Source organism: Prionailurus viverrinus, chromosome B4, assembly GCF_022837055.1.
Source record: "Prionailurus viverrinus isolate Anna chromosome B4, UM_Priviv_1.0, whole genome shotgun sequence".
Taxonomy (NCBI): Eukaryota; Metazoa; Chordata; class Mammalia; order Carnivora; family Felidae; genus Prionailurus; species Prionailurus viverrinus.
The window spans coordinates 11369231-11393956 of record NC_062567.1 but is presented as its reverse complement, the minus strand read 5'-3'; the positions used below and the strand labels follow the sequence as shown (position 1 = coordinate 11393956).

Below are 24726 nucleotides of genomic sequence, written 5' to 3'. Positions count from 1 at the left end.
GACTTAATCCAAGCCTTTAAGAAACAATCCAATCTTGGAGATAAAGCATCCAACAATTAACTATAGTACAAACAGCATATAAGAAGAGTTTTAAGAGGTAAAAAAAAAATAATAATAATATTGAATGAGTTAAAAATAGAAGCTTCTTGTAGCTAAGTAAAGTGTTCAAAGTAAGCTTCCTGGGGGAAGTAATGGTTAAGCAAGGTCTTAAGATATAGGTATGATTTTAAGTGGTTATAAGGAGACAGCTTTCCAAAAGAGGAACACGGCCTGAGCAAGGCTCAGAGGTAAGAAAAGGTGAGTTGGGAAGTGATTTGGGTCAAACTCATGGGAGCATAAATGGAGAGATGAAAGGTAGATTTGGGGCAGGTAATGAAGGGCCTTGAATAGCATAAATAATTGGTACTTTATTAGGAAAATAATGGGGAAAAGAGATTGTATTTTATATTTCAAAATGACACTTCAAATACTTCAGTCTTCAGCAATGATCAGAACGAGCAGTAATGAAAAAGAAACTTGAGGGCAAAAGCCATGAAAATATCCCAGGTAAAGCCGTGCACTGAACCAGGAGAGTCCAGCACTAATACCACTGCAGCCTGGAGGTGTGTTGGGGTCAACAGGCTCAGGGTCACCGTCAACCTTTTGCATTCCCACAAGCAGTGAGTGAGAACTCCTATATTTTCACACCCTCACCAGTGATCTGGATTTGGGTCTTCCTAATAGCTGTGTAGTGATATCTTGTTGCTTTAATTTGCATTTCCCTGGTAACGTATACAGTGGAGCATGTTTTCATATGCTCACTGTTACCTGTGTATCTTCTTTGGTGAGGTGTCTGTGAAGGACTTCGGCTCATTTTTTACTGGGGTCATTGTCTTACTTTTAAGTCTTAAGAGTTCTTTGTGTATTTTGGATAGCATCCTTTATCAGATGTATCTTTTACAAATATTTTCTCCAGTTGGTGGCTTATCTTCTCATTGTCTTGACGTTGTTTTTCACAGAGCAGAAGTTTTTAATTTTAATGAATTGTATCTTATCAATTCTTCCTTTCATGGATCGTGTCTTTGGTATCGTATCTAAAAAGTCATCACCATACCCGAGGCCATCCATAGGGTTTCTTCTATGTTATCTTATACAAGTTTTACAGTTCTGTGTTTTACATGTATGTCAGTTCTGTTCTGAGTTCATTTTTGTTCAGAGTATCAGGTCTGTATCTAGTTTTGTTTTGTTTTGTTTTGTTTTTGCCTGTGGATGTTTAGTTTTTCCAGCACCATCTGTTGAAGAGACTATCTTTGCTCCATTGTATTTTCTTTGCACCTAGGTCAAAGATCCGTTGACCACATTTATGTGGATGTATTTCTGGGTTCTCAGTTCTGTTCCATTGATTTGTTCATTCTTTCACCAATACCATACTGTCTTGATTACACTAGCTTTATAGTAAGTCTTCAAGTAAGGTAGTGTCAGTTCTCCAACTTTGCTCTCCTTCCATATTATATTGGCTATTTTGCATCTTTTGCCTCCCTGTATGCACTTTAGTTTGTTGGGAGCCATAAAATAACTTGCTAAGATCTGGATTGGGATTGCACCGAATCTATAGAGCAGTAACATCTTAACAATACCATAAAACCTTACATTGTGAGTGATTTGTTGTGCAGGTGTTCTGCAAGATGAGCAAACATTCCTAATAAATTTTAATTGATAAACGAGCGATGTCTTGTAATACACGTAGTACATGACACTGAATGTCACATGATCATAACTGAGCCAATGGTCCTTGAAATTCGCTTTGATATTTGAGTGCTTTGGATTATGAGCATGTTTCCGAACAAATTATGCTCACAAAGCAAGGTTTTACCGTATTGAGTTTTCCTATCCATGAGCATGGGATATTGCTCCATTTATTTAGTTCTTTGATGTCTTTAATCAGAGTTACTTAGTTCTCCTCATACAGATCTGTACATATTTTGTTAGATTTGTTCCTAAGTATTTCACTGGGGGGCTGGGGGGGATGGTAATGTAAATGGTATTGTGTTTTTAATTTCAAATTTTACTTATTCATATGTAACTGGTATATAGGAAAATGATTGACTTCTGTATATTTGCCTTATATCCCGCAACCTTGCTATAATCACTTATTAGTTTCAGGAGTTTATTTGCTGATTCTTCTGGATTTTGTACTTAGATGATCATGCCATCTGTGAACAAAGATAGTGTTATTCTTCTTTTCCCAATCTATATACCTTTTATTTCCTTGTTCTGTCTCATCGCATTAGCTAGGCCTTCTGTTGTGATCTTGAAAAGCAGTGGTGAGAGGGGATATCTTGTCTTATTTCTGATCTTAATGGGAAAACTTCACATTTCTTACCACAAAGTATAATGTTGGTTGTTTGGTGTTTGTAGACATTCTTCATAAAGTTGAGGAAGTTCTGTATGCCTAGTTTAGTGAGAGTTTGGGTCTTGAATAACTGTAGGATATTGTCAAATTATTTTTCTGCATCTACTGGTATGATCATGTGATTTTTTCTTCTTTAGCTTTTAGATGTGATGGATTACATTAATTGATTTTCAAATGTTGAACTAACCTTGCTTACCTAAATCATCTTTGGTTGTGGTGTATAATTCTTTGTATACATTCTTGGATTCAATTTGTAAATATTTAGAAGACTTTTGTATCTATGCTTATGAGAGGTACTGGCCTGTAGTTTTCTTTCTTTGTATTGCCTTTGTCTGGTTTTTTTAAAAATTTTTTAATGTTTATTTATTTTTGAGACAGAGAGAGACAGAGCATGAACGAGGGAGGGTCAGAGAGAGAGGGAGACACAGAATCCAAAGCAGGCTCCAGTCTCTGAGCTGTCAGCACAGAGCCCGACATGGGGCTCGAACTCATGGACTGTGAGATCATGACCTGAGCCGAAGTCGGCCGCCCAACCAACTGAGCCACCCAGGTGCCCCGCCTTTGTCTGGTTTTGATATTAGGGTAATGCTGGCCTAGTAGAATGAGTTAGGACATATTCCCTCCACATGCATCTTCTGGAAAAGAATGTAGATAATTTTATAATTTCTTCCTTAAATCTTTGGTAGAATTCACAGATGAACTCATATTAATTGTTAGTTCAGTTTATTTAATTGATACAGGCCTATTCCAATGCTCTCTTTCTTCTTGTGTTAGTTTTGGCATATTGTTTCTTTCAAGAAATTGTTCCACTTCACCTACCATTATCAAATAGGTGTTGAATACTTTATAATAGTGGATTAATCTATTTCTCCTTTAATTTCTATTAGTTTTTGCCTCATGTATTTTGACACTGTGTTGTTAGGCACATACATGTTAAAGATCATTATATCTTCTTGGAGAATTGACTCCCTTATCATTATGTAATGCCTCTCTATATTTCTGATAACTTTCCTTACTCTGCAGCTTGCTCTGTCTGAAATTAATATAGCTACCCCTGCTTTCCTTTGATTAATGTTACCATGGATATATTTCTCCATCCATTTACTTTTATTCTATATGCATCTTTATATATTTAAAATGTGTGTCTTACAGACAACATATAGTTGGGTCTTTATTTTATTTTATTTTTTAAAATTTTTTTTTACGTTTATTTATTTTTGAGACAGAGAGAGACAGAGCATGAACGGGGGAGGGGCAGAGAGAGAGGGAGACACAGAATCGGAAGCAGGCTCCAGGCTCCGAGCCGTCAGCCCAGAGCCCGACGCGGGGCCCGAACCCACGGACCGCGAGATCGTGACCTGAGCTGAAGTCGGACGCTCAACCGACTGAGCCACCCAGGCGCCCCGTTTGGGTCTTATTTTTAAATCCACTATGACAGTCTCTATATTTCAATTGGTATATTAGACCATTGAAGTTTGAAGTGATTATTAATATAATTATATTAAGTTCTACTGGATTCGTTCCTACTTTCCATCGTTGCCCTTATTCTTTATTCTTATTTTTGTCTTTCACTCTTTTTATGCCTTTCGTGATTTTAATGGAGCATTTTATGATTCCATTTTTTTTCTTCTTACTAACGATATATACTTCCTTTCGACTTTTAAGTGGTTGCCCCAGAGTTTGCGGTATACTTTTACAACTAATCCAAATGCACTTTGAGATAACACTGTAGCACTTTACAGGTAGTATGGGTACTTTATAGTAACAAAATAATCCTAATTCTTCCTTCCCATTCCTTGTATCATGGCTGCCATCTATTTATATGACATACACGCATAACGTGTAAATAAAATGTATACGTGCTAAATTATATATATGCACACACACACACACACACACAGTCAAATGCAGTGTTGCTATGATCATTTTGCTATTACATGTTAGATCCATTTAGGATAATGAAAGTAAGAGTTTTTATTTGACTTTCACTTATTCCTTCTCCAGCTCTTCATTTCTTTATGTGGATCCAAGTTTCTGACTTATATCATTTCCTTCTTTCTAAAGAACTTCTTTTTAGTATTTATTGAAGACAGGATTATTATCAATAAATTCCTTCAATTCCTGTTTCCCTGAGAAGGATTTGGTTTCTCCTTCACTTTTGAAGTGAATTTTGAGGGATGATTTTGCAGGGTAAAGAATTCTAGGTTGGTGGGGGGGTTTTCTCTTAAGATTTCAAGTATTTCACTTCATTCTCTTCTGGTTTGCATGGTTTCTGGAGCAAAGTTGGATGCAATGCTATCTTTGCTCCTCTATAAGTAAGGTATTTCCCCCTCTGGCTTCTTTCAGAATTTTTTTCTTTATTTTCTTATTTTTATTTATTTTTGTTGTTGTTATTTTCTGTAGTTTGAAAGTGATATGCACAGGTGACCTATTTTGCCATTTATCCTTCTCAGTGTTCTCCGAGCTTCCTGGAACTTTGATTTCAAGAAAATTTTCATCATTATCATTTGAACATTTCTTTTATTCCTTTCTTTCTTCTCTTTCTGGGATTTCCATTATGCATATGTTACACCTTTTATAGTTGTCTCACAGTCCTTGGATATTCTGTTCTGTTCTTTTCCACTCTTTTTTCTCTTTGCTTTTCAGTCTGAGAACCGTCTAGCTCAGATATCTCCCCTGCTATGTACAGGTTACTAATAAGTCCATCAGAGATATTCTTCATTTCTGTTACAGTGTTACTGATCTCTGCCATTTCGTTTTGGGTTCTTAGAGTTTCCATCCTTCAGCTTACCTTGAGCAGCTGTTCTGTATGCTGTCTGTTTCATCCATCAGAGCCCTTAGCATATTAAACCTAGTTATTTTAAATTCCAAGTCTCATCATTCCAACATCCCTGCCATATCTGAATCTGGTTCTAAGGTTTGCTCTTTCTGTCTCCTCACTGTATTTTTTGCCTTTTAGCTGTGTCTTGTAACATTTTGATTACTGGGCATGATATGCTGAATAAAAGGAACTGCTATAAACAGGCCTTAGCAACGAGATGGTAGGTGTTGGGGGAGGGGAAGTGTTTTATAATCTCGTGATTAGGTCTCAGTCTTTTAGTGAGCCTCTGGACCGTGAACTTTATACATGCTTCTTAGCCCCCCCCGCCTTTATGTTGAGCAGAATGTCAAGAGTGGGTTGGAGTTAGTATTTCTCTTCCCCCAGCTCAGTTAGGCTCTGATAATACCCCAGCAGGTTCGGCTCTGGTTTAGTTTTTCCTGAGGGCAGACCTTGCTAAGAATGAAGCATATATCTGGGTGCTTGGGTGGCTCAGTCATGATCCAACTTAGGCTCTGGTCATGTTCTCCTGGTTCATGAGTTCGAACCCCGTGTCGGGCTGTGTGCTGACAGCTCAGAGCCTGGAGCCTGCTTTGGATTCTGTGTCTCCCTCTCTCTCTGCCCCTCCCTGCATATGTTCTCTCTCTCTCTCTCTCTCTCTCTCTCTCTCTCTCAAAAACAAACATTAAAAATTTTTTTTAAAGAATGGAGCATGTATCTCCCCTCCCCCTGCCAGAAGCGTAAAGGGATTTTTCCTCTAATATTTATTGTGAGAACCTGGTAGAGACGCAGGAGATAAAACTCACTAAGGTGTACCTCCCCCCACCCCCCAGTGACTGGGTCCCCCCCCCCACAGTTTTTAGTCTTCCGAGTCCTCCACACTTGGCCTCCAGCAATTCATCAGCTGCTGGTCAGGTTTCTGCATCCCGGCCCTGGCTCCCAAGGCAGCTGCTGTTCCAGTAGGCGGTTCGCTGTATCCGCCTGTCAGTTTCTCCACTTCTGCACAGCTCTTTGCCCTGTGACGTCACTTCTCTTGTGGATATCAGAAGAGCTGTTGGTTTTTCCAATTTGTTCAGCTTTTTAAAAAAATTTTTTAAATGTGTATTTATTTTTGAGAGACAGAGCATGAGCCGGGGAGGGGCAGAGAGAGGGGGAGACACAGAATCTGAAGCAGGCTCCAGGCTCCGAGCCGTCAGCCCAGAGCCTGATGCGGGGCTCAAACTCAGAACCGTGAAATCATGACCTGGGCCGAAGTCCGACGCCTAACCGACTGAGCCACCCAGGCGCCCCCAGTTTATTCAGCTTTTGACTTGTTGTTAGGATGGAGTAGTGACTTCCAAGCTTCATCTGTGCCTTACCAGAAAGGGGAGAAGCTGGCTTCTTTATGAAACCCAGGGCAACAGTAAATATGACAGGATATCATTTATACTTGATCTTACTTGTAGAGATATAGCTAATAAAAACTTGATGCCTTGCCACGGTTCCTGTTATGGGCGGGGGGAGGGAGGGCAGGATGTGGAGGAGCAGGAGGAAGCTCTCGCAGACTTAGAACCTCTGCATTATTTCTGACCTCCCACTGCATGTTCTTTCTGCAAGTCATTTTTGATTTATTAATATGTGATTTAAAAGCCATATTTCAGAGTCATTCACTTGAAGCATCTCTTCTGTCTTTATGCACCCTGGACATTTTCCCGGGAGTTCACTTCCCACTTATGAACTCGGTTCAAAAGTCACTTCCTTAAGAAGTCTTCCCTGACTGTTGACTTTCTCTAAGAACACTTACCTCCGATTGGAAGTACACGTGTGCAATTATTTGATAAATATCTATTTCACCCACTACACTGGACCCTGTATTAGGTGAGGGCGAGCACTGGTTTGGATTTGCTCACTGTGGAGTCTCTTGTGCCCAAGGCAGTGGCTGACACGAAAAGGCACCTAGTAAATATGTGTTCAATGAATGAATGAGTGAATCACTCACTCACTCAATCAATCAATCAATCAATCAGTTTTCTCATAGCCACACACCTTGGCACACACACTATTGCCCTGACCATTACCTTCCAGCTCCTCTTAGATCCAGTAAACGATTTTATTCCTGTGCGGAATGAGAATGGAAATGTACACAGAGATGCTGAGCCCCTTTAAAATAAACCTTGGCATCCTCTCCTGGGATCACGGCAAGCCTGATTCAAGTGGTGCCCTCATTCTTGCCAAGCAGAACCCTTGACCCTAGTTCTGTATTTGCTGGACATTTGACTACCACCTGCTGTTCAAACTGCTAAGCCAGGAGAACTAGTAGCCAGCATGATAGAAACCTCAGCAAACTGGAGTCAGGGTCATTATCACCTCTGTAGCCTGGGACATACCACCTACACGTCTCCTCACCTTGACTTCTCCACCCCTCAAGACTGTCGTGAAGAGAGTTTGCCAACTGTGAAGGCCTCTACGTAGTCGATTGTTGTTATTTCTTAACACACTCACCAAACAGAGGTGGGAGGGATGGGGATCTAGCTCTAAGGCAGAGATCCAGGCTCTTTGAGCCAGACCTACGCCTTTGCCTTAAGGTGATGACTTAGGTAACTTAGGCCTAAAGCCTCCTAACAAGAAAGGGATGAGAAATTTTCAAAATAACTAACACGAGCAAAAAATCCTTCTCAGTACCTCCTCTTTGCCAACATTGCTCATGTGATGCTCCTCTTTCTATGTGGCCATCATTTTATATTTCCTTACTGACATTTTCCCATGGTGACATTACTAATAGCCGGTTTCCTAAAAACTTATCAACCCTGACGGAAATTCACGGGAGCATGAAGGTGCAACAGAAAGCTCAGGGTCTGGCCAGCCCTCAAGCTAAATGGTGAAGTAGGTGAAGCTCACTGGGGGGATGTTCAGCCCCTCTCATCCCCCTCTTCCTTTTCTTTCTGCCCCCAATCACTCCTCCACACCAGCTACAGAAACATACACTCTTTCCTTTCCTCAAATGTGTGGTGGGGAAGGAGCTAACACTCTCATTCTTATCGGGATATAAGTGACCCAGGGAAGTGGGTCACACCCAGGAACTCTGACTTAGAGGGCACCGGCCTGCCTTTTTAACAAGTCCCCTCAGAGAGATGGCTGACAGACTACAGGTGCCTCACGGGCAAGCAATGTGTCTTCTTGCCCTCTGCTGAATCTTTGGTAGCGAGGACAGGACTGGGCTCATGGCAGGTGTTCAATAGCAAGTCTGAATGAGGGAACCACTGCATAAATGTTCTCTTCTTCCCCTCCTACTTCCCTTGCAACTCTATAAACGTGTATCTTAGTGTATCAGTTTGCTATGGCGGCCATTACAATGTACTACCTGCTAGGGGACTCAAACTATAGCAATTTATTTCCTGGTGGTTCTGGAGACTACAAGTCCAAGATCAAGGTGTAGGTAGGGTTCGTTTCTTCTGAGGCCTCTCTCCTTGGCTTTTAGATGGCCGTCTTCTCTCTGTGTCCTCACAGGGTCTGCCCTCTCGGTGTGCCTGCGCCCAAATTTTCTTATGGGACACCAGACAGATTAGAATAGGGCCCACCCTCGTGACCTCATATCAATTTAATTACTTCTTTAAAGACCCCAAAAAAGTCACACTCTGAGGTACTGGGGGTTAGGACTACAACATGTAAACTCTAACAATTAGCGAACTTACAAAGCCTCACAAGGTTTGGATCCTAGACTTCTATCTATCAGGCTGCATGTGGGGCAAGTGCCTCGTGAGATACCACGCTCTTCTGGAGACTATGAAATCACTCCCAATAGGCAGCCACTCATAAATGGGACTGGTCCTAAAGAAACAGACTTTTCTCCAAGACTTTTAGCAACTGACTGGACGGCACACATATTGTTAACGTGGCCACACCAGGGATAAAGTGAAATGCCTTTGATTTGGTGACAGAACGCAACAAGTAAAACATCAAGCAACAGCGGAGGGAAAAAGGTGATCCTTGCCGCCCCAAGAAGCCAGTAATGTTTGGAAAACTGTTTTCACAAGACAGACTCATCATTTGATATTTCGCTCTTATTTTTTTTGTGGGACTCTTTTTTGAAAAAAGGAAAATAAACTCTCCGTAAATTAGAATGTTGCAACCTAATACTGCATTCCAGCTCATAAATGTTTTTGTCCAGAGTTCATTTGGAAGCATTTCAGACAGATTGTTAGGATTATTACTTTCTGGGATAAAACCAAGCAATTTTTTTTTTCAGGCATTTCTTCCTCAACTCATAACCTCCCCTCTCAGTAATATTTTGCATGTTGCAATAAAAAAGCAAGGAAGAAAGGCAGCCTCTGTCTATTTTTAGATTAACACGTTTGCCAAACTCGAGGAGACTTATCTTAATGCCTGCTTCCCGCAGACGTGAGCTGTTTCTCTAGTGCTAAACGCTGAAGCCAATTTCATAACCTATTTACAAGTCAACATTGCCATATTTACTCGCCACCTTTGACCCCGCCATTTTATACATCGTCTGTAATCCCACCGTTTCTCTGAATGGCGTCCTTGTAGGAAAATGAGGAGAGCCTGGGCGGGGCCGGGTATAGAACTCTATTGGACAACCTCCATTCGTCTTGGGGACACTTGCACGCTGTGGGGAGGGCTTAGCAGAGATGGAGCCTGGACAGTGAGGACAGTGAGGAGAAGGGCCTGGAGGGGATGTCGGGAGCTGTGAGCATCACTTAATGCTACGACAATAGCCAGAAGTCTTTGAACGAAGAGCTCAGGCAGCTGAGTGACAGAGGTAAGCAAGTCGCAGGCCTGAGTCTGGGTAAGTCAGGAAGAAAGGCAGAAACTGGCCGTCCCAGAGTGAGGGCAAGGGGAGATAGAAACTCTGTCGAAGCAAGGCTGAATGACAGGCAAGGGAGAGGCCTGGACAGTAAAACAGAGCACGGGAGGCACAGTCATGGGACCCCAACCAACTCTACAGAGCTCGTGGCTTTCTCGAACCACGAGAACGTTGAAGATTTTGCCAGACACCTGTCAGAGAACAGTGACTTGCCCAGAGCCATTAGGAAACCAGTGGCAAGATGAACTGGAGTCTAGAATTCCCAATTTTTTACCTTCTGCTCAGTGATTTTCCACTTGAATTAAAACACTTGCTTTATAAGAGAGATTCAAGGATGTGAGAGAGATTCAACAAGACAATTTACAAATCAAAACCAAAATCCTGTATACGCATGTTTAGAGTGATCTTCCCCACACGGGAAACAACTCAAGTGTCCCCTAGACGGGGATGGCCAAACTCCGGGCCACCCACACAGTGGAATACTGCTCAGCAATAAAAAGGAATGGACTCATGACACAGCATGGTGGGTGACTCTCGTAGGCACCAAGCTGAGTCAAAGAAGCCACACCCAGAAGGCCACACACTGTACATTTCTCTGACATTCTGGAAAACAGATTAGTGGATGCTGGGGCTGCAGGTGGGGTGGGTATGATGACAGGCAGCATGGGCGACATTGTAGGATAATGGAACGGTTCTATGCCTTGATTATGGTGGTGGTTATATGGCTGGATGCATTTATCAAAGCTCTTGAAACACGATTGCTTAGAAAGGAGGCACTTACTCTAGGAAAAATATACCTTAATTTGAAAAAAAATTAAAGAGAGAAAAAATGGCCCGTAGACGTGCTGCTGGGACGCAATATGGTAGAACGGGAAATGGATCAGCTCTGCAGCCAGACCGCCTGCGTTTAAAACTTGACCTTGTCACGTACTGTATTCAGCTTCTCTGTATCTCATTTTCCTCATTTCGAAATGGGAATAATTAAAGGATGCATCTCTTGGAGTTATTGCAGCAAAGGAATTTGTATCTTTAAAGTGTTTGTAGGGACACCTGAATGCTCAGTCAGTTGAGCACCCGACCTCGGCTCAGGTCATGATTTTGCGGTTCATGTGTTCAAGCCCCACATCGGGCTGTGTGCTGACAGCTCAGAGCCTGAAGCCTGCTTCGGATTCTGTGTCTCCCTCTCTCTCTGTCCCTCCACTGCTCACAGTCCGTCTCTCTCTCTCAGAAATAAATGAACATTAAAAAATTTTTTTTAAATAATAAAGTGTTTATAAAGTTAGCTTATGTCTGACACATCTCTGCACAATTGTCCAATATAGCCTCAGGATATATATATATATATATATATATATATATATATATATATATATTTGTGGAAGTGCAAATGCTGGGTCAAAAGTTTGCATTGTCACAGCCCTCTGCAAACTACCTCCCAAGAAAATCGTGCCCGTTTACCCTCCCTCCCACAGACAGCATGACTTCAGTCCTTTGCTCTCCACCCATCACTGCCTGATACTAACCTTTCATATCTTCCAATCAAAAGGTCAGAGTGATACCTCATTGTCCCTTTCCTTTGGATGCCTTTGCTGACAAATGAGGCTGAACATCTTTTTATAGATTTGTTGGTTATAGCTATTTATCTTTATGTACATTGCCTCTTTACGGTCTTTTTACTAGAATATTTATAGCTTTATTATTAATTTCTATGGGTGTAGTATGAATTGGGGTTAATAATAACTACTATGTATTTTTCACTCCATGCCAGACATTCTTGTAAGCATTGAAAAATACTCACATTTGATCAAGCATATACATTGTAAACATCTTCTCCTGTTTCTTTTGACCCTGCTTCGATTTTTTTTTGCAAAAGAATTTACACTTTCAAATTTCTTTGTGATTCCCACATTGTTTTGGTCACGTTTGAGGAAGCCTTCTCTCTTGAGTAATTGTAATCTTTTTATACAACTATTGGTTGTATGTTCCCCTATTTCTCAATTGTCTGGAAGTTATCATTTTTTAAGTTTATTTATTTTGGGGGGCGGGGACGAGAGAGAAAGAGTAGGGGAGGGGCAGAGAGAGGGAGAGAGAGAATCCCAAGCAGGCTCTGCACTGTGGGCACAGAGCTGGACGCGGGGCTTGAACCCACAAAGTGTGAGATCATGACCTGAGCTGATACCACGAGTCCGACACTTAACTGACTGAGCCACCCAGGCTCCCCCCCTCCTTTTTTTTTTTTCATTTTTTTTAAGTTAATTTATTTATTTTGAGACAGATGGAGAGAAAGTTTGTTTGGAAGCTCTTTATGGTGATTCTCATTGTGCAGAATTATTCTAAAATAGTAAATGCTTCTTAATTCCAAAACATAAAAAGAGTGGTCTGATGGCATTTTTGTAAGCATTGGTACATTCTTCAACAAGATGAGTGTGGGAAGGAAAAGTGAGAAGGTGGCTGGTAAGAGGCTCACATCTTGTGAAATGGCGGCTCTTGGATGGCCAAGAGGACTTCTACTAAAGGATTCTGGGTGATCCTTTAACACAGCAGGGTCACTCCTCTTCTTGCTGTCTGCCCTCCCACCGACTCCCCTCTGTTCCCCCTAGGAAGTTTCCACTCCCTCCTGCCCACCTACATCCATACTCAAAACCAAGCTGATGTTTTCACGTAGAACGTCTTCCACCTCTAAAATTTCCTTCCAAGTACCACTTTAGAAGTTTGGCTCTTTTCTTCTTCCTCATTTAATAATCATAATTGCGGAGAAATAAAATACAAACCGGAGGTGTAATACATCTCCTACGACCTCACATTTTTAGGGTTATTTTTTCTTGCCAACTGATCCTGCATTCATGCTAATGTCCCCCTTCTTGTATCCTTAAAAGTACTCAGCTGTTTCATCAAAAGCCAAAAGGAAAATAAACTATGCTTCTCAGGCAATGTGAGGTGATAACAAAGGACTCCAGCATTTTGGGAACAGTTTTGGATTAAGGGGAAAGAACCAATTTTAGTTGCCAGCTGTTTCTTCAAGAAAAAAAAAAAATGGCTGTGTCTCTATATAAAGAAAGGCAAAATTTTTAATTTGTTTTCAGAATCTGCCTCTAAGAAGTTTCTAGAAGAAAGGAGAATATCCATCAAATAATAGTATAAGACCTGTTATCTCAAAGGGAGGAAGTTCTGAATCCAAGTGTCAGTACTCAAATTACTCTTTCTTCCAATTATCCTTTAAATTCCTAAGCATGATGGGATTACACAAGGTTAAAAAAAATTATGTGTTCACATATATATGCATATATATATATATATATATATAAAAATAATATACACCCACATGTATATCTGTATGGACATATATGTATGTATATACATACATATGTGTGTACATATATACACAAACATCAATATATGTATGTATATATAAGGATAATATGGGCATGTGTGAGTGTGTGTGTGTATATATACATATACACATATGTGGAAACTGCATAGTACTTTTTAAAACAAATCCCATATTTTGAAAGGACAAATTGGTTAGGAAAAAAACTGGAAGAGCAGTTCTTCCCCCTACAGAGATCCCAGAATTTTAAGGTCCGGAGCCTCAATGTTTCCAGCCTTTTCCAGCAGGCACAATACCAAGATGGTGTCTCCAAAGGCAAACATACTTTCCTGGTAGATAACTGCTTTCTTGGTCTCTGAATAACTGTGGCCACATCCTCCTGAAGAAAATTGTGGCCTCTTTTGCCAGTTACTTTGTTTTTCCAGAGTAGTCAAATTCCCACCCTGAGGCACAGGAATGAATCAAAGTTCCTAAAGGAAAAGGCCTCTTGTTCATTACTGTCAGGACGGTGTTTCTCACCTTCTTGTCTACAACGATGATCTAGTCATGATGCAGCTTCTGTACTGCTTTCTGGAATTTTCTAGAATCTGGCTGGGGCTTCTGTGTGTGTGTGCGTGCGTGTGCATGCACACCTATACAAAACCCTAGCAGAACTTAACCGTTGTTTTCCATTAGCTAGCCTGTTGCACTTCATCTCTCTTATCTTTAGTATATTATCTCATTATTACTTATTCTCCTAATTCAAGGATTTATAAAGCCCCCGTTCCAAGTCTGGCCCTGTACCTGGTGCTGTGCATCCCAACATTATTTCTATCTTCATTTATTGCAACCTGTACCATCCCATGAAGTACTTGTCATGTGCAAGCGTGAAGAAAGATTCTTGCCTTGGAAGAGCTTCTAGTCTTATTTTCTTTGCCATTTCTGGACAGTCCGTTCTTAAAACCCATCTTTTATAAAATGTCTAATCTTGGCATATTAATATTTAACCTTATTTGGAGCCAAAAACAAAGCACACAATTCCTCTTGAGTCATTTTTCATAGAACTCTCATCTGGTGTCATTTCAACAAATAGGGATCACCCTGAGGACCGTGTGGCCCACACTTGTCTGAATACTGGAGTCTGTATTTTCAAATCAGTAACTCTTTTTCCTCTGACATAGCAGAAATGCACGGATATGCTAGAAAAGAAGAAGGGAACAGAAAAAATATATGTGAAAATGCTTGAAAAAGTTGAAATTCTGATAAAATTTTTAAAATTGGTAGACTCAGAAACTTTGCTTTCTGGCTTTCAAAGACTTGGATCCTTGGAAAAGGCTATTTTATTCCATGAGCCACAGTTGTCAAATGGTCTTTTTTCCTTTAAAAATTATTTTTCTAATGTCTATTTATTTTTGAGAGAGCGAGGGAGGAGCAGAGAGAGGGGGACACCGAATCTGAAGCAGGCTCCATGCTCCAAGCTGTCAGCACAGAGCCTGACGCGGGACTCGAACTCACGAACTGAAAGATCATGACCTGAGCCGAAGTTGGACACTTACCCGACTGAGCCACCCAGGCGCCCCCAAATTGTCTTTTTTCTTTTAATCTGTGTCTTTTAATCTCACAAATACAGAATCCTTTAAAACGACCTTCATTTCACCTTTCTGAACATTAGCATGCACACTTTTTTAGATGCGGAGCTTTTGGAGTCTCGAGCCTATTATCTGAATCGGATTCTGTGGCTATAAAACACGAGGCATTTTGACTGTGGTTTTAACCTTGAAGATGTCGGAGTCCATTTCTTTTCTTTTTTTTTTTTTTTTTTTTTTTGAAAAACCAACATTTTTCACAAGAATTATTGTTGTCTTAGGTTGGGTTCTTCCAGCACTGACCTTTAAGACAAGGATTGGAAAGCGAGGAGTTTCTGTGAGAAGTGGTTCCAAGAAACGTTGCTAAGGCAGGAGGGAAGAGGGCCGTGGGAAGGGAGAACACCATAAAGATGCTTATGAAGCAGGCTGATTCGGTGGACAGCGGGAGCTGGGGACATGTGGGAGACGGGGCAGAGATGCCTCAGAGTTATCCCACTGGAGGGGTGAGGAAGTGGGCGTCCCCAGTTATCATCGGCATCCATCCATCATTAGCTGAGGGCTCAGGCCAGGGCACTTCCGTCCTCCAAGGGGAATCATCCCTGTTCACAGCCCCATGTTGCTCCTACATCCAGGAAAGGTGAGTGTCTACAAATCATTTTCCTGCAAAGTCCGTTAAACCCATTTAATTCCATGATCGGTTTTCCATGTGGACCGGCCAGATACGTTCCCCTCCTTTTGTGTGTGTGTGTGTGTGTGTGTGTGTGTGTGTGTGTGTGTGTGTGTGTGTTTTCATTTCTGTTCTGCTAGGATTAACCACTTATGGTCTCAACTGTTGCAAGTTTCCTTCTGTGGCCATTATTTCTACCAGGTCCAGTTTGCTCACATCTGCATCTAAATTTTGCTCCTCAGATTCAGCCACTGTCATTTTTATTTTTGTTTGGTTGCCCTCTGCCAGGGATAACCACGATACATTAGACTTAGAAGCGCAGACTGCTTTACCTGTGTATTAGCCGATCACTGGGATCAGTGTGAACATTACCCCTCAGACCACCTAAGCTTGTTCTATTACTCAGCACGGCGGTAGACCAGCCCCAGTGAATTCATAGTTTCGCCTTTTTTAAAAAAAATTTTTTTTTACGTTTATTTATTTTTGAGAGAGAGACAGAGCATGAGCGGGGGAGGGGCAGAGAGAAAGGGAGACACAGAACCAGAAGCAGGCTCCAGGCTCTGAGCCATCAGCCCAGAGCCCGACGCGGGGCTCGAACTCCCGAACCGCGAGATCATGACCTGAGCCGAAGTCAGACGCTCGACCGACTGAGCCACCCAGGCGCCCCCATAGTTTCGCCTTCTTAAGCCTCAATGTACTCACCTGCAAAACTGTGCTGATAATTATAGAGACTTCCTAACTTGTCGCAAGGAATCATTAAGGTCAACCCTTCAGAAGAATTCCTGGCCTAGAGGAAGTGTTCAGCACATGCTATTTATTATTACCAACGTTATTGTCATTTAAGATCGTGATAATGACACATCGGTTACTTCACAAACTACTAATCGCTTTGCCAAGAGGATACTCACCATCCACTCTATTCCTAAAGAGCGAATGGTTGTGTCAACCTGACAGTCAACATGTATCGCTTCATGGGTTATAGTACCTGCCTCACAGGTGCTGGAAGGAATGGGAAAACAATGTGTGTCACAAGCCTGGTACATACAGGCACTAAGCACCAGTGTTTTCCCCTTTTGCTTTCCTTCACACGTAGGTCTTAAGTCCAGAGGATGGGAGAAAGGGTGTTATGATGGATTTCTAAAGCACTTCGAGAAAGTTGGCCTTCCTAAGTCCAGAAGGGTACTGGTCTGTGTGTCCTCCTGGGTTACAGTGATGTTCCAGCATCCTTTCCAGAATGTCTTCAGGACGGTGCAGTTTGCCGCTCTCATTTGATGAGCTTCACTCTCTACCATCAGCATTTTGGGGTGCTAAATATGCTCTTTATGATTATGAGCTGAGATTGTTTCTGTAAAGTGTGTGCATGTGTTTTGAGTTTTTGTCTTTTTTTAGATTTGATTGTAGGTGCCTTCGGAACAGGAAAAGTAGCTGTTTACAGGTACGTGCTTTGCAGTATGCAAGTGTTCTTTCCATTGTTTCTTTTTGCCTTAGAGAGTACCTCCCAACTATTTATTTTGGAGAACATGTAGATGCTCTTTTTAAAGTTTGGAGGAATTTTTGCTCTCAATTGCTTTCCTTCATCTGTCTTTTTTTGTTTATTTTTGAGAGAAAGAGAGAGAGATAGAGCGTGGGAGGAGCAGAGAGAAGGAGACGCAGAATCTGAAGCAGGTTCCAGGCTCTGAACTGTCAGCACAGAGCCCGAGCGGGGCTCGAACTCATGAACCCTGAAATCATGACCTGAGCCCAAGTCGGACGCTCAACTGAGCCACCGGGCGCCCCTCATCTCTCTGTCTTTTTATTCCCATACCTTATGACCAGACTTCCAGCCCCTACTCACATAATGTTAAATTAAGATATGAATCTTAGGAGAACTTCTAAAACGATACGCTATGTTTGAATTTTTCTCTTTGCTTTGAAAACGCATTGAAAGGTGCTTATAGAGGAGGGCTACCCGTGGGGAAAGATTACTATTTACCTGCCTCGCAGGCTGACGCCTGGTCGCCAGGCTTCTCCCTCCCTCCCTGTCTTTCCTCATAGGTATTTGCCCCAGTGGTTGTCTAACTCCGGGCATGTCTTACTCGGTCTTACTATCTTGCTTTTTCAAGGCCTGGAGCTAACACAATATTAAAAACAAAATTATGTAACAAAGTAGAGGTAAGGAGTGTAGGGTAAACTCCCGGTGGGGCCCATTGTGATAATCATGAACACACACTGTCCCAAGGCACGGCCCTCCCTCCTGTCAAAGGAAACTTACCCAACGCGACATCATTTCTTGTTGTCATCTGGGGACTTGGCTCTTAGCTCTCGAATCTCGGAGCCCAGGTTCAAAACTTGCCCTGTCCCCTCCCCTAATGAGTTACTTGCTTCTCTGGTTAGCCTCACCTGGGTGGGTGGAACTCCATTTGCTCTACATTCCTCCCTCTCCTCAAATTTGGCTGAGCATTAGAACCACCTGGAGAGTTTGTTTAACATTCCCGTGACTGGCCCTGACCCCCTGAGGAGTTGATGCACTTCATCTGTGGTGGGGCCTGGACATATTACCTTTTTGGAAACTCCTGGAATGCTTATATTGTGCAGTCAGGATCGACAGCCACTGCTCTGCGTGAAGTCCAGAATGATCTTGTCAACCCACCCTTATGAGTTTAGCTAAATCTGCAAAGCTTGCATAGAACATTATCAGTCAAAATAAAACACCATCAGCACGTAAGATGAGAGAATTTGCAAAACTCAAGTACTTACAGGCACGAGTGAATACAGAATGACGCATTTGCTCCGATAGGAATAGAGCAGATTCCAGAGAGGCAGTGCACGGCGATAGCACCAAATACCCTGAACCCCCTCCATAAACAAAGCGAGTCTGTGGACACAGTTTTGCTTGATGGGGCCCATAGCATCCTTCATTTGGAGTCATGAGCGACGACATGTGTTTTAAGGTAATTAGTTAAGTCTGGAGCCCACCTGTTCGTGCAGTGAGGCAAATTCTTGGCCTGAAGGCTGGGAACGTTGGCAGTGGTCCCTAGAAGTGCAGTGTTGCTCATGTGGCTCATGGAAACCTCTTGTTTTCTCCCTGCAGAGCAAGGCCAGTCGTGACTGTGGATGCCCAGCTTTTGCTGCACCCGATGATTATCAATCTGGAAAATAAAACATGCCAGATTCCGGAGTCTGTGTCACCTGTGGCCTGGTGAGTTAGTCCGCCGCTTCTCAAACTCTGCTGTGGATTCAAATCACCCGGGCATCTCGGGAAATGCAACTCCTGGGGTGCGGCCTGAGACTTTGCATTTCTGAAAAGCTCCAGTCAGATGTTGATGCCGTGGGTCTGCGCACCCAATCTGAGTGGCAAAGAGTTAGTCTTTCTGAATGGACGAAGAAAATGTGATGTGTATACATACATACACATTCCTACTGTATACACATATGTGATATATTGCTACATGTACAAAATTACAATATATTACAATATACGGATATATATATATATATATATAATAGAATATTATACAACTGTAAAAAAGGATGAGATCTTGCCATTGGAGACGATATGAATGGGTCTAGAGGGTAATTAAGTCAGGCTGAGAAAGACAAATAGCACATGATTCCACTCGTAAATGGAATCTTTACAAGAGATGAACAAGGAAACAAAAAGCAGAATCAGAACTATAAATCCAGAGAACGACCAGAGGGGAAGGGGGTGGGGGTGTTGGACAAAAGGGGTGAAAGGGAGACGGCAATACAAGCCCCCGGTTACGGAACGAGTAAGTCACAGGAATGCAAGCATAGCATAAGGAATGCAGTCAACGATATTGACCGTGAGAGCCGTGTAATGGGACACATGGTAGCTCTACCCTGGTGAGCGCAACGTATAAACTTGTCAAATCACGAAATCCTGTACCTGAAACTAATGTAACATTGTGTGGCAGTGATGCTCAAGAAATGTTTTTTTTTAAGATAACGATATTCAGAGAGATTGGAGATGTAAGTAAGTGTGATGAGGAGAATGGTGGCAATATTTCTCAGCCTGGGAGAAGAAAGGTACAAACACAGAAAGGAGGGAATTTAGAATATTTCTTGTGGTGCTAAGCTGGAATGGGAGGCCTGAATGCGAGCTCGTGTTTTTCAACCTATAGGGATAGAAATAAATACAGATAGAGAAAAAAAGAGAAGGATCTATGACATAATGCTGATCTTTTGTTGTTAACCTATCACCTGAAGGCTACTTCCCCAGTCTACAGGCTCCAGGTGAAAGGAGAAACATAAAAACATTTGGGAAAATTCCCAGTGTAACTAATCTTGGTGATCTCTTTTGGATTCTTTGCATGCTGAAATAAATATTAACCGCACTGCAAATAGGAGAAAATACCTTGACTCTCGTATTTGTGTATGCTTATGGAGACCCCTTTCCAGACATACATGTCTCTCTCTTTTAGTCAGGCTTTAGTGAAACTACTCAGTTTCCTGTGCTGAAAGCACATGTCAGTTTCGTGATTTAGCACGCACAATTTGACAGGAGGTAAACATTATAAAAATAGTGATTTTCCTGCTCTAAACTCTGTGGTTGTGGCTGTGATCGCATTATCAGGAATAGCCGTAAAATTACGGTTCCTTTGGTGGGCCATAGGAGAACACAACTTATATGGCTTCTGGAAGTGTTCCTTCTCAATCTTGCCAGGCATCTGAAGGAAGTACAAATGGAATTCAGTTGTAACACGGGTTGGGAACGTGTCACTTTGTTTCTCAGTATGTAGGTCCTCAAGGGTCAGAGGTCTGTCTTCATTGGGTAATGCCAACAGGGCATAGCCTCTGAAAAATCAACAAATACTTGGGAGTGTTTGAGATTTGCCCTCATTTTCCAGAAGGTATGGTCGAACTCAGACAGTATGTTCAGTTCCTGAGAATTGTTAGAGGCACAACAAACCAGTGTTGACTCAGAGAACTTCTTTCCAGCCAGTTTCAGCATGTTGTTGATGGCCTTTTGACAGGAGTTCATACCAGAGTCAAAGCCATCGTGGGTGGAGGGTGGGGAGTGAGGGGGACCCTGAACAAGTCTTTGAAGAATGTCCTTTGCTGGGCAAAGGCTCTGCAAGGCATGCCCTCTCCTTTGCCAGTTTTTGGACAGAGCGGGGAAGTGCCCTGAGCACATTTTCAAAGGGTTTAAAACCATAAAATATTATAATGAAAACCTGATCTGAGAAAATATGTGAAAGAGTCAGCATCTATCCTTACCCTGGCGTGATTAACTGAAATGTTCTGTGGGAGCTACTTGGGCAAGAGTGTTAAGTCTTCAGTTCCCCAAAGAGTCTGGTGTTCCCTGGTTCATGGCTCAATGGACCCTAGGCTGGATTCTTTGAAGTATCTGTGTGTGGCACACTTTGATATAAAGTGTTGTTTTGAACTACATCATTTTTTTTAAAGGATTTTTAGGTGTTTTGTTTTGTTTTGTTTTGTTTTTAAATAAGAGACGTGTGGGTGGCTCAGTCAGTCCAACTCTTGGTTTCCTGGCTCAGGTCATGATCTCAGCATTCGTAGGTTCGAGCCCCTGCATCAGGTTCCACGTGGTGCCTGCTTGGGATTCTTTCTTTTCCCCTCTTCCTTTACCCTGTTCATGCTGGCGTGTGCCCTCTCTCTCTCTCTCTCTCTCTCTCTCTCTCTCTCAAAATCAAGAAATAAACTTAAAAATAAATAAACAAATAAATAAAATATAAGTATTTTTAACAGAGATGGGGTCTGTTTGGTTTTATGGAAAGGGTATTACTTTATTATATTTATTATATATTTATTATACATATATGCTTATATATATTATTTATTATGTAAAAGAACATATTTCTTTTCATGAGCCATTTTCCTTATTGCACTACATCATATTAAGGTAAAATGCAATTTGTTATGTGGGAAAAGGCATAGTATATGTCTTTATAATTATTTATTTCATCCTATTGCATGCATTCTCTGCAAAACATTTCATTTTCACATGCAAAAATTTGGAATTAATGGTGCCTCAGAGTACTAGGAGATGCAAGTTAACAGCTGGCTCAGTCTAGAATGTGTTTCTCTGACACTTTGTAAGTTTATTTTAGGAATTTCGGTCAGTATTTCCAAAATAATTGACAGGCATTTGTTGATGTGCTTTCTTGTAGTAATGTCTGTATGTGATCGAACTTTGTATTCTACATCTGAAAACTATTTGAGTGAACCCGGACTGGGAAATAGTTCTTCATGTCTGCCAATGTAAATTTCTTTGTCTTTCAAACAGCTGTGTCCTTTTAGAAACGATCTGCTACTGGTATTTCTAAATTAGAAAAAAAAAATGGCACAACAAATATTAATAGTGTTACTAATCAATTAGAAAAATAAAAAGCATTTAGTAAGATGTTTTAATTGATGAATGTAAAAGATCATCCCTATCCACTTTTCAAATCTGAGAACACCTTTTCCAGTATGCCTACCTTCATGCAAAATCTGATATTTGCTGTCACTGAAATCGAATTAAATTGCATAGGCTGAAGACTGAACTGCTTTGTACTTTTAAATCCTGTTTCACATCCGCCTCATTCTTTTTCCATCAAGCATGGCTACGCTCACCATTATACCACAGCATCATTATTCCAACTGTACATCGGGTTGGGGCTGGCGTCAGAGGATTTATAACGCATTGTCCTGCTTTCTGATATATTAGAAGCGCTACAGACGTCAGTTTCCTTTAGAACTTATGTGATGAAGGATCTGGGTTGATTTGTTGTCTTTGCTCCAATCAGACCTATTCAGACTAATGCACCATATTGGATGTGACCATAAATTCAAGTTTGCAGTTTTAACTCTAATTAATTATAGGTCACAGCTTTCCCTGAAAATGCAAGAGTACTTTATAATTAGGTGTAGACCGTGAGTGGACCAAATGTTTTGGCAGATAAAACACATAGCGAATATATGTGTATGTTTACGTACCATATATAGTTTGCTAAATTCAGAGTGAATGCTTCAACAAAACACTAATTCGAAATGATATATGGATTTCTATGTTTATTGCAGCACTATTTACAATAGCCAAGCTACCCAAGTGTCCGTAGATGAATGGATAAGGAAGATGGGGTATAGATACACGGTGGAAATTACTCAGCCCTAAAAGAATGAGATTCTGCCATTTGCAACAACATGGATGGACCTAGAGTGAAATAAGTCAGACAGAGAAACACAAATAACATATGATTTCAGTCATACGGGGAACCTAAAAAACAAAGCAAATGCATAAACAAACAAACAAAAAAACCCAGAAACAGATTCATACAGAGGACAAACAAGTGGTCGGCAGAGAGGAGGGAGGGATGGAGAGATAGGCAAAATAGATGAAGAGGAAGAGGAAGAGGTACAGACTTCTAGTTAACAAAATAAGTAAGTCACAGCGATGAAAAGGACAGCAGAGGGAACAGAGTCAATCATTTTGTTGTAAGTTTGGTGGCAGATGGTAACTACACTTATCACAGTGACCACTGAGTAATGTACAGAGCTGTTCAATCACTGGGTTGTTCACCTGAAACAAATAGAACACTGTATGTGATATTACTATATTACTGTATTACTGAAATATTCCCATATTTCAGTAATAAAAATTTTCTAAATGTTTTATTTATTATAACTGGATGACATTTTCTGACACCTGATAAAACTAGGTCTTTTTAAATTTTTTTTAAGTAAGCTCCACACCCAGGGTGGGGCTTGAACTCAGGACCTGAGATCAAGCGTCTCATGCTCTAGGGACTAAGCCAGCCGGGTGCCCGATAATAAAAATTTTCTTTAAAAGAATGAATATTTTTGTCCACTACTATAAAATTTTGAGGTTTTCCTTTTAGATCAGAACCAGGGGGCTTGGAACGTTTTGATTTGGTAACTCTTTTCTGTGAAAGACGTCTACAAACTAGCACATTTAGGTTGAGGTGCTACTAACAATAACTCGATCAGTTGTAGCAGTTATTTTAAACCTGTATAAAGATAGTTACAGGGGCGCCTGGGTGGCTCAGTCGGTTGAGCGTCCGACTTTGGCTCAGGTCATGATCTCACAGTCTGTGAGTTCGAGCCCCGCATCGGGCTCTGGGCTGATGGCTCAGAGCCTGGAGCCTGCTTCCGATTCTGTGTCTCCCTCTCTCTCTGACCCTCCCCCGTTCATGCTCTGTCTCTCTCTCTCAAAAATGAATAAAACGTTAAAAAAATTAAAAAAAGAGAAAGTTACAGTCGTCCAGTTGATGATTTGAAGGTAACAGAAAGGGGGAGTTAAGAATAACAATGACAGGTAACTGATACAATTCATAACTCAGCTGCTAACATCATTTGTCGATCAAATACCTCCTCGCAAAGAGACAATCATGTTCACATTCATAGTTTCATTTATTACTTTTTCAAAAACTCCATTGCTTTTGAAATGTCAAAGTCCTATCTATAAAATTACTTTAACGTAGCTAAGTTGACAATCTCATTATAAATAGGAATTTATCTTGTAAAAGTTAATGAACTTTGTCTATGATTTTAACACACAGCCAAGTACTTCCCAAAAAAAAGTTGGACACAGAAAATATTTCAGTTCTGAAAGCCATACCTGCTGCAGAATTTAAAGATATGGTTAACTACTCATCTTTCTTAAATAATTCTAATTAAAGTCGAAGTGGGCTGGAATTTGTGATTTCTCTGGGGAAGGGGTACAAACACTTGTAATAGCAGAGACATCTCAGGAAACTATTGGCTTAATGGCATGTGGCAAATTATTTACCCTGAAGGGAGACATTGACTGAGGTCACGGTAGATAGATGAGTCCCAGATGTGACACATTTTCATTATATTTGACACAGGAAGCTGACACATAATTAAAGTATGATTGGGGATTATTTACAGCTTTTGGATGCTGTAGAAATATTCAAATTATACTATAGTATTTTATTAATGAAAACATCAAGAGTGTCCTTAAATCATTGTTAAGTAGTCTCTTCTATTTTTACTTCCTTAGAAATGTGAAAAAGCCCCATTCCGAATGCTGGCTGTTACGGCTTACCATTGTTCAGGAGGGACATGAGCACATTGTGCAAAGCCAGGCAGAGACAACTGGCCATTTCTCATTCCCTCTTTGCCCACAGAACAGGTCCGAGTGCCGGTCATCCTACAAACCATGGCAGACA

The 24726-nt window shown here is 41.2% G+C and overlaps 1 protein-coding gene across 1 annotated transcript in view; it reads left to right on the top strand.

Annotated features, from left to right (window-relative positions):
- ITGA8 (integrin subunit alpha 8) overlaps positions 1–24726 on the top strand; it is a 206746-nt gene that overhangs the window by 109759 nt on the left and 72261 nt on the right. Inside the window, exons 15-16 of the mRNA XM_047868227.1 lie at positions 16961–17006; positions 18642–18749. Of these exons, the coding sequence (XP_047724183.1) occupies positions 16961–17006; positions 18642–18749 (154 nt within the window). The remainder of the gene's footprint in view (positions 1–16960; positions 17007–18641; positions 18750–24726) is intronic.